The 10,208-nt window shown below is 38.2% G+C and overlaps 1 protein-coding gene across 2 annotated transcripts in view; it reads right to left on the bottom strand.

Annotated features, from left to right (window-relative positions):
• Window positions 1-4,502: 4,502 nt before the first annotated feature.
• Window positions 4,503-10,208, bottom strand: part of LOC139132807 (carbohydrate sulfotransferase 1-like) — a 29,781-nt gene continuing 24,075 nt past the window's right edge. Inside the window, exon 2 of one of the 2 annotated variants that reach the window (XM_070699067.1) lies at window positions 4,503-6,431. In XM_070699067.1, coding sequence (XP_070555168.1) covers window positions 5,228-6,394 — 1,167 coding nt within the window. In that variant the 5' untranslated portion in view covers window positions 6,395-6,431 and the 3' untranslated portion in view covers window positions 4,503-5,227. The remainder of the gene's footprint in view (window positions 6,432-10,208) is intronic. The other variant, XM_070699068.1, reaches the window with a different exon arrangement.

Raw genomic sequence — 10,208 nt, 5'->3', positions numbered from 1 at the left:
ACTGATAAAGGTGTATCTTATAGCTGTTTAAATTCTCGGAACCGTAGAATAATTGTTGGTTCAGTCAATTGTATGAAGGGGCTGACTAGAATATAGGCAGGCTTTTATGCAGATATATCATAGGTGAATCGTACCTCCTCGATCTGTTGGAGTTCATGTTTACCGTGATACTAAAATATACAGTAAATGATGCATGGGCATGATAGTTGCGTCCAATAATTCGGAAGCTGTGATGCTTCATAAAACTGATGAAATCACACGCCAAAGACCCCACTAGCCCTTTTCCGTACCGTTTTCATTTATAACTTGCCTAACAACGCACGCGCGCTCAGTCTCAACGCATGGAAAGCACAGAAGCGGAGTTGTAACGAAACGGAGTGTTAGATTATGTCGTTATCAAATCGCCCAAAATACTGAGGTTATCAATTTAAGAAACATCTTCAGCGCAGCATATGGAATGCAGGCGACGTGACATGTTACAGTTGCCGTGGAGAATCCTTTTAGCATATTTGAGATTCGGTACTCGGTCCAATAATCTGCAGCTCCGATAAGGAGGCATTTGCTTAGAGATTTCTTTCCCACTTTTAGCGTCGTAGTTTCAAGACAAGGCACACATGAAGGAAAACAAACAAACAAATCAAGTTATTAGATATTAATAAATTGATGAATTAACTAAACACGATTGGAACTAATGTGGGATAATTGGATAGTGAACTAAGACCAGTTGAATCTGCAAATCAAAGCTCATCTGCTTTTCTCTTTCAACAATGCACTCGTTTTTATGAGTAATTTGTAATATTGCTTCATTTGAGAAATTTGAAAAATATAAATATTCAATTCTCCCAAATAAGTTCCAATCGTGTTACTAATTAAAATGGCTAACTTAGACGACCTTTGAGAGTAGTCTTATTTAAAAACATATTATCGTGTTTATTTATTTCGGAAAATATAGCATTAAATGTCTGAGAGGGCCTTCTGACATTAGCTGATGACATATATTACATAAATGTGACGTTCACACTCTCGCCTCTGAGCCAACTCTAGTTTTGTAAAAAACAAAGTGAATGTGCTGCATGTCGTTCCCAGGCCGAACCTATTTATGTTGGGCCGAGACCGACCAATTTATGTCGGGTCTCAGGGTCTGTTAGAGTCGACATAAAGTTGAGACCAGACTCAAGTTGTGTGTGTGAACCGTTAAACCCCGGCTCGAAATGGACCGGGATCAGGATGAGTGCCAAGTGTGGGTTGGGCGTTTTGGGGCATGACTCTGCATAACGAATGTGTTGGTAACGGTTTTGATCGTTCGCAACATTATCTGTTTGCTCTAACATCACGCTCGGACTAATGTAGGTAAGTGCAGCGTTCGTTTCCCGGTTCTCGGCCATGGCAATACTCGAAAGAAGAAAGAAAGAAAAAATATAAACTTAATGAAACAGGAGCTTGCCGAGATGATTTAACGAAGTTTTGGGGTCATGTCAACTTTCATTATGAGAATGATTCGGGTACTGACTGCCACATGTAAATGCGGAATTGGCGCTGTACATTGTGGAAATAATCATCAAAAAATTAATAAACTTACATAATTATTACAAATAATCCGAAATTGGAAATTTCACACTGTGAAATCACAAATTACCGATGAAAGTTGACAACACTGTATTCATCTGAACATTGACGGAGGAACACGGTCAGCAGGAAAATGGTAATAAATATGTGAACGACGCGACGTCATGACCGATTGCTAAAATCAGAAAATAAAGTAAGTTCACTACATCACGTAAGGGTCGAGACTTCCATAAATCTCTCGAGTATCACGATATCTGTAATCTTGGGCCAGGCCTAGAGGCGTCTCTGGGCCTAAATGTGAACCGAGCATCAGTGACCTGGCATCAATGAATACGACACCTGTACCATTGTAAATGGTTAGCTAACCTTCTTTGAATGGATGATAGGGGCAGAACTGTTGAATTTACCGACGAATTCTTGCTCTCACGTATACACCAGTACATATTACGATGTCTTTCTAATCCACCGTGAGGACTATCCTTTTGTATATAGAGTGGTGTCATTTCATAGGTTTTGTCGTGGTCTATGCAAATTGTAGTCATTTTGATCACGATTCATTTTTGTTGGTGGGCGTCGATCTTCATGACCGCCGGTACACGTTAATCAGTTTTCAAACGAGTGTGGATATGTATTTCCTAACTCAGCTTGTATGAGTGCCAATGACAAACGTTCAACCTGCAGATCTTAGGGAGCCTTCAGTAATTACAGGGGGTGGGCCGAGGGAATTTCGCGCACACCTGTACCGTAAAATGTGACCCTCCCCTATCCTCCTATCTAAAATGTGACCCTCCCCCTTTTCCGACATTCTAAAACTTGACCCTCCCCCCAACCAATGCGGTATTAACTGAAACAGTATCAGTTAATTTACATAACAATTGGTTCAATTGTTATGTTAAGGACAAATTACAGAGGGGAGAGCTGGTGTTTTTGGAGGGACAGTCGCAATTTATCGCGCAAGAATTTTTGAAGAGATATGGTATTTCGTACATTTTGTGCAATAAGAAGGCAAGATGTGACTGATTTAGTGCTTCATCCAAAAATATCAAATCATAATACATTATCATTATCATATCAATAAAAGTGTAGTGCTTACTCATTTAAATATGAAAAAAGTGTTACTAATTTGCATGAGAACAATAGGTCCAGTCGAGATGCCTAAAGCATTCACACACATTCAATAACACAATAAAGACAATTTTTTCAACTGATATGTTATGACATCACATTTTATAATTCAATTTTAACTTTCTTTGAACCATGCTCAATATAAGCAACATGATTTGTTGATGAAGATCTGTCTATTTTTTGATTCGGCGTCTTCTTGGGTTGGACCAATCCTGTCTGTTTTGTTATGTTTTTTCATAGCAACTTAAGAAACTGGTTTACTTACAGCTTCCTCTGATTTAACACTAGATGAAAATGGTAGATGTATTCGACAAATGCTTTTGTAGTGAGATCGACAAACATTTGAGGCGCGTAAACTGTCATCTGATCTGTGACCTGTTTGTCCTTTGATAAGCTGCTCATCGAATCCCTGATAGTACAAAGATGTTGCCAAATTCACCTGAAATTATCAAACACAAAACGTATGTCACAAATAGCATGGAAATAAGTACAGCCTTTTTATTTAATACGTTTGTGGAATAGAGGAAAGAAATTCTGTGATATTGCCACACACACAACAGAATATTTGATCAATGAATTTAATTTTATAACTTTACAGAATTCGTTTTATGATTGTATAAATATCTTAGTAAAAGAATAAATTACCTTGCCAGAATGCCCAGTGTGATGGCCTTCTATCCAAACCATCTCGCACATTTGCTTCACGTAAATACGCCTAGTTTCTGGGAGGAGAACTTGATTACCTCTTGGCAAGGGTCGTCGATAGTACGGTCCTGTCGGCGGTATCATCGCCAAGTTCTTTTTATGAGTTGAACTACACATCGTGGATTGGATGAACTCTGTAGTAGCGGCTGCTCTTATAGAGCAGTTTGCCCGTGTAAAATCAACTTTGGTTGTTTATACATGGCCGTCAATGGACCTCTAGGAAGTCTCTAGGGTCATCAGATCAGACAAGTTGACAAGATCCATCTTGACCAGCCAAAAAACACCGAAATGGCATTGAAAGCCTGATGCATCCACGAGGCAATCACATGCATCTACAGATTGAATGCCTTCTCCCTAGCAAATAGCCAATACGACAGAGTAAGACAAGCCATTTCATTAAACCAATCAGACTAAAACAGTTTCCTTCTACACAGGTGCATAATACCACTCTGTAGCCCTTATTCAAATGAAGATTTTCAGTTGACAAGAGCCCTTGTCCAACTTGTCTGGGATAGGTCATTCTCCCAAACTCGCATGCCAGATGCATAAATCGACCTCTGTGAACCTTTCAACGTACAATGAGTCGCTCCATTCCATTGTGGGTGTTCAAATGAAAAGTCGACAATTTATTGGTAGTAATTTTCAAATTTTAGAGAAGATTGGCCTGTTTAGTGGTATAAGTCGTTAATCGCACCTCGTAGGTGAGCTGTTACAGTTGTAATCACCACACTTATGGTCAGGAACTTGTAAACATCACTCGGCCTTCGGCCTTGTTTAACTATGGCGATTAACTATACTAAGAAATGCCACTTTTTAGGGTTTGTGCTAAAAGTTATACAGATTCGTTCAGGAAATTGAATGCAACACAACATGTTCTAAAGGTAGTCTTTATACCATAAAGCAAGGCACGTACATTGGAATTATTCTACCAAGAATGCAATGCAAACACACGAACGGCTATTATAATTTTGAATCAAAGTATTCATCAAATCGTGGAAAAAAATGAATGAATTAGGCAAGAGACGTTTTCAGAGAAACCTGTTCAATCTCATGACGCATAAATCCACTCTGGAGTTTTGAGGATATAAAAGGACAGTCAAAAATTAAATTTGTCAAAATCATCTTTATTCAACACTTTTAAAGGCGCCAACCTTCATGAGATATTCTGACATAGTGGGATAATTGATGCATTTTGTCTCACAAACGCGACAGTAAGATTAATGAAAAACGCCAAACATATAAATAGCACAGGATAGAGTATGTGGAGATATTCAGAATTGCCAAGTCACTTAATCATTTTGAGTACTTTATTTGTTCGTTAAATTCAGGTGTTAATATTTACGCCAAACTCTAACAACCGAGCACCATGTCACAAGGGAGTGATAGATCAAAACTTCAATTCGCATGCCTTCCTGAGGGAAATCTTCTTTCCAAATAATCTGTATCCAGTTATACAGAATGGATTAACCAATGTTTTCCCTCCTTTTCTTCTAAATTGCTTTTCTGGATATAACCTGAATCACTAAATCATTACACTACCCTAAGAAATGGTAAATTTTAAATGATTCAGAGATTGAAGCATGTCATTCATGTATGAAAGGAACATGCAAATCAAAAACATACTATTTTGATGTATTTCTAGCACTAGTCGAGTACCGTTCAGCTTCCTTATAATCTGATCATCAGCTTGTAATGAATTGTTCGACAAAAATAATTGGAAATGCAAACCGATCGAGGCTCATTTGATTGTGCTACTGACTGGAATTCAAATTTATTGTTTCGAGCACAGTGTAAATGAATCTGCATTTCTGAAAATCTCCTTTTCAATCGGTCAAACTAGATGTGGGTCTAACCCTGTGTATTTTAAAGGCACTACCACACTCGTATTCCTATCTATTAGCTGGGCCTCACTTGACAACTTTTTATACCCGAATCGTTTGAAAACTGAGTCTGGACAAAGTTCTTGTACAGCATCAACCTCTTTAAATGTGACATGTGATCTCCATTCTTCACCATGGCCTCTCCACCACTTAGCCGACTGTATCCTAGCAACTGTGTCGTTGTCTAGTGGTAGTCCTGCAAATTTGAACATTTTCTTTACAAAAGTCCTTGGTCTATCAATCAAATCCTCGTAACGTATCAAAAAGTATTGTTTTTTGATCCAATCGGGACCTCGATCAACAGACAGATAGTTATCTTCGAGCCACGTGCAGTAGTCTGTTATGATTTTTTTAAGTTTGTATACAAATACATCCCTGGAAGCCTTATTCCGTTTCATATTGCCCGACAATTTTTGCATATTCCTTCGCGACAACATCATTGCCCTTGGGTCTCTAACAACGTGAATCACTCTCACGTGATATTGTCTCAATGCTGATTCTGCCAACGCAACATTGTTCAACCTGACTGTTTTCACTACAATGTGTTTCTTCTGACGGCATATACGCTCCAAGTCTCCTTCTCGAATTGGTGTTTTAATTCCAGCCAACGCTTTGCTGTTCTGTCTCATGAATTTATGACGTTGTAAGCTTCTTGTGTAGAGGGTTTTCCCGCCGAAACTACAGTTGTAAATACAGTGAAGGAAATTTACCAAATCCGGTCGAATGTCTTCTAGGTGTTTGAAACTGTCAGCATACAGGTCTAGTTGCTTTTCTTCTACAATCATGTGACCAGGCTCGTACACGTAAAAGAAATCTGGAAGATCATTGAAAAGACTTGCCGTCACACTCGAACCTGTTCTCATGCGAGCGTGGACGAGGATGTGAATATACCTTCCTTTGACAGCGGCAGCTTGTTCGTCCAGGATAGATGTATTGTTCAGGTTGCTTGGATTTTCAGAGGAGACTACAAGTACAGCCGGCTGCTGAATCCATTGTGTATCCGTCGCTATGTGGGAGTAAATACGACCATAATAAAATTCCTTCACTGGACTTAATATTAGGAATAAAAGCGCCAGCAGTAAGGTGATAGCAAATGTCAGTCGGTGGTGGAACTTCATCACGATTTTAAAACTTGGCGTCTACTTTATACGGTCGCTGAAAATTAAACGTGAAAGGGAAAAAATGAATAAAATTCACTCAATGAAAGAATAGGGATATCGCAGACATGTCACCTAAGTTCTACCATCGGTCGATATTTCAGCAATGACGTACCGCTTCCGGCCCATGATGGACTCTAGCAAACTTTGCACGACGTAATTATGAGGCAAAGCTGAGTACACTATGGAGTGCAAAGTTTACTTGAGTCCATCATGGGCCAGGAGGGGATACATTATTGCTATTATTTTATAGTGTTGGCGATGCCAGTGAATTTTTAGATGTAAAACACATCCAGGACCACAATGCTGGATAACCGATTCAGTAATAATCTTGGGGCATGGCGTTACAAAATTCACTGGTATTGACAAGCCTATTATATAATTCATATTAATGGAAAGCGAAATTGACTAATATAACGACTTCTCAGACATTTTGTGAAACAACTAATGGAGAAAAGGAGGAAAAGGTAGTGAAAAGTGAAATGGAAGGTCAACATCAAAGGAAAATACTAAATGTAAACGGATCCAGCTTGTTTGCTATTTCTGGAAATCTTCATTCAATCGACAAATTGGATCGTGTATAATTTCGCATTAATCTTGTCATGCTTATGGTACTGCATGTAATTTGACTGACTGTGTCAACTTATTATTTTGCTGGGGTCCATCATAACGGTTTACTGAAAACAGTACAGTTAATGAAATCATCGTGGTCTTCAAAGGGAACATGCTGAAATGAGGCGAATTCAAACATCGATTAACAAGCTGCACAGTATGGGATAATCAGCGTTCTCGTCTACTGTGATCTCAGTGTAGTTGTTCGTGCAAATACCATTCATAAAAAGGCTGTCAAGTCAACACATTGAGCTTAAAGAGCACTCAAACATTGTCTTTATAGTGCAGACAATCCATCGAAATACAATCTGTTCAAGTTTCTTAAATAACCGGTTATTGCGTGGAAGGTCCTTATGTCCTAGGTTGAAGTAAAAGCTGCCTTCAAAAACTTGAGGTATTATTTACAAAGAAAGAAAAACGCCAGTAAGGGACTGGTCAGTTTCTTCTGCCGGGGGGGCGGTTGATTCATGGGGTCACCCTTTTTTTTACTTTGGTGATAGGGGGAGGGTCACCATGTTTTTGAAATGCCCAATAGGGGGGGTCAGTGTGTTTTTGAATTTGACACGGGCTCATCATTGCCTAAAATGCATCGTGTCAGCCACACATTTCATCATTCAGTTGTATTTTTCGGCGCGCCCTTCGGGCGCATAACTTTAATAATCAGACATATTTTTCAGCACGCCCAACTTTAACATATCAGGCATACATATATCAGAGATATCTGTATGTTCAATATTTTTCAGCGTGCTCATCGAGCGCATTACTTTAACATATCAGACATTTTTCAGCACGCCCTTCCTGTGCATGACTTTAATATACAAGACATATATATCAGAGATATCATTTTTCTCCGCACCCTTCGGGCGCCATACTCTAGTAAATCAGACATATATGCCAGAGATATCTTGATGTTTGCTGAGTGAAAGTGTAACGTTATCAAATCTGCAGTTCATATGAAAAGCATGACAAATTCCTGATACTTTTCTGATCCCTCTATGAGGATTCAGTATGAGAAAGCAACATGCACAAATATTTCACAATATATATTTGATACAGTGACTTATTTTAGAGATAAAAAATGACAAGATATCTTTCGTTCTCAATGATGCAACTGTTTTCCTTTGTGTCTCAGGTTTTCTGTAGAATGATGCTTTTTATGACCAAAATAACAGTTAAAAAGGCAGTTTTTGTCATTATTAGCTGTGCTTTTACGGTTTCAATGCAACAAGAAAAGGTCATCTCAGACACTGTACACATCAGATTTGGCTAAAAGGAGATTTAATTGGATGGCTGGTAAGTCTTAACACCAATCAACATTTTTGATTTACTGCTTCTTCCTCTTGATATTAATGATTGACATCCGTTTCTGTACAACAGTTCAGGACATCTGGTTAAGCATAGAAAGTGTGAAATACATTCACAGCTCATTTGAAATGTACTGTATTCAAACTTTAAGATTGACACTTTGAAATTCCTACCTTACAACTGACATGTCAACAATTTCATTAAAACACAGAATGACTGTTAAAATATGAATGTATGTAAAATATAATATATAAATATATATATATATATATATATATATATATATATATATATATATATATATATATATATATATATATATATATATATATATATAATATATTATAGGGTTATTCACAAAATACGGCCCTGTATGGACGAGGCCTCAGTGAGTGACGTATTGGACGAGCCGAAGGCGAGTGACGTATTGGACGAGCCGAAGGCGAGTCCAATACGTCACTCACTGAGCCCGAGTCCATACAGGGCCGTATTTTGTGTATAACCCTATTATTATACACCTCCCTCCATTAATCGTTCGTAAACTAATCCTATGGTAAATTTTGAGGGATGCGGCACACGCGATATGAGTGGAACGCGCGCGATTGTTGAAATAAAATTGCTACAAACCCCTGAAAATTCGCGTCGCGCGTCTCCCGTATTCGGGACTCCGCGTACTACACAAAATACGGAAAGTTATTGGACGGTCAAACTTCCATAGGTTACGGCAGTAGGTGTATAATCTATATATATATATATATATATATATATATATATATATATATATATATATATATATATATATATATATATATATATATATATAATTTATGTCCACCGTTTATTTACAGTTGTCGCGTGCGGGGGGTCACCTGTTTTCGAAATTTGGAATAGAGGGGTCACCCTGTTTTCAAAATTTGTAATAGGGGGTCAGCCACTTTTTGACGTCGGCAAAAAAAATCAATCCCCCCCCTCAGGCCGAAGAAACTGACTAGTCCCTAAATGCAAATAAAAAGATAATACATTTACTGGGAGATCTATTGTAACCTCTACGCGAAATACTACAGTTGATGGTGCATGAAAAAGCTATAAGTCTAGTGCTGGCTTCAGGATTCAACGTCATTACCACGCCAAGAACACACTATGGACTGTTGAGTGTTAAAACACTATCCGTATGAATAATTTCATTGCAATGAAAATTAGAATCTGAACTGCAACTCAACTTATTATCGTTATTAGGGACGATTCAGAATTTACTTCCAGAGGGGGTGGAGGATTTTCAGGGGGGGCCACCCATTTTTCCCAAGAAAATTTAGGGGGGGCCAGACAAAAATACCACAATCTTTTAGGGGGGGGCCAAGGAAAAAAAACATCAATTCAATATTTGCCCAGAATTTCTGATCTCTACAAAAGAGCACCGTAGACGCTACCTGGGTGACAGATAAACTCAACATGTTTAGTTAAACTCCTTTAGCTGCCAAATTCGGTAATATTCACAGTGGTTTGTTTTATGCATCTATGCAGTATCTTGTTCTCCTCCCTGAAGCGTTATGAAATGTCCAGTATTTAGCGTGTCAATACAAACCATACAGTGAACAGTCAGGGTTGTTTTTGTTGAAAAGAGATCTCAGATCAAGTCCAGACTAGAATTCATTTATCAACAATAACAATGGTCATTTATGTTCACACTGGTATGTTGCTAAATACAGCATTGGGTGTTCTATGTAGTGATAGAATAACAAACAAATGCTGATACACAGAGATGAACATTGAACAAATGCTAAAAATTACAGCAAATGTCTTTTTAAGGTTGGGTTTACCTTGTAGCTTGTAAAGCAGTTGAAAGTTGCATGATAAAGAA

The sequence above is a fragment of the Ptychodera flava genome, chromosome 5 (assembly GCF_041260155.1).
Source record: "Ptychodera flava strain L36383 chromosome 5, AS_Pfla_20210202, whole genome shotgun sequence".
Taxonomy (NCBI): Eukaryota; Metazoa; Hemichordata; class Enteropneusta; family Ptychoderidae; genus Ptychodera; species Ptychodera flava.
The sequence above is the reverse complement of the archived record's forward strand: the minus strand, read 5'-3'. Positions and strand labels throughout refer to the sequence as shown.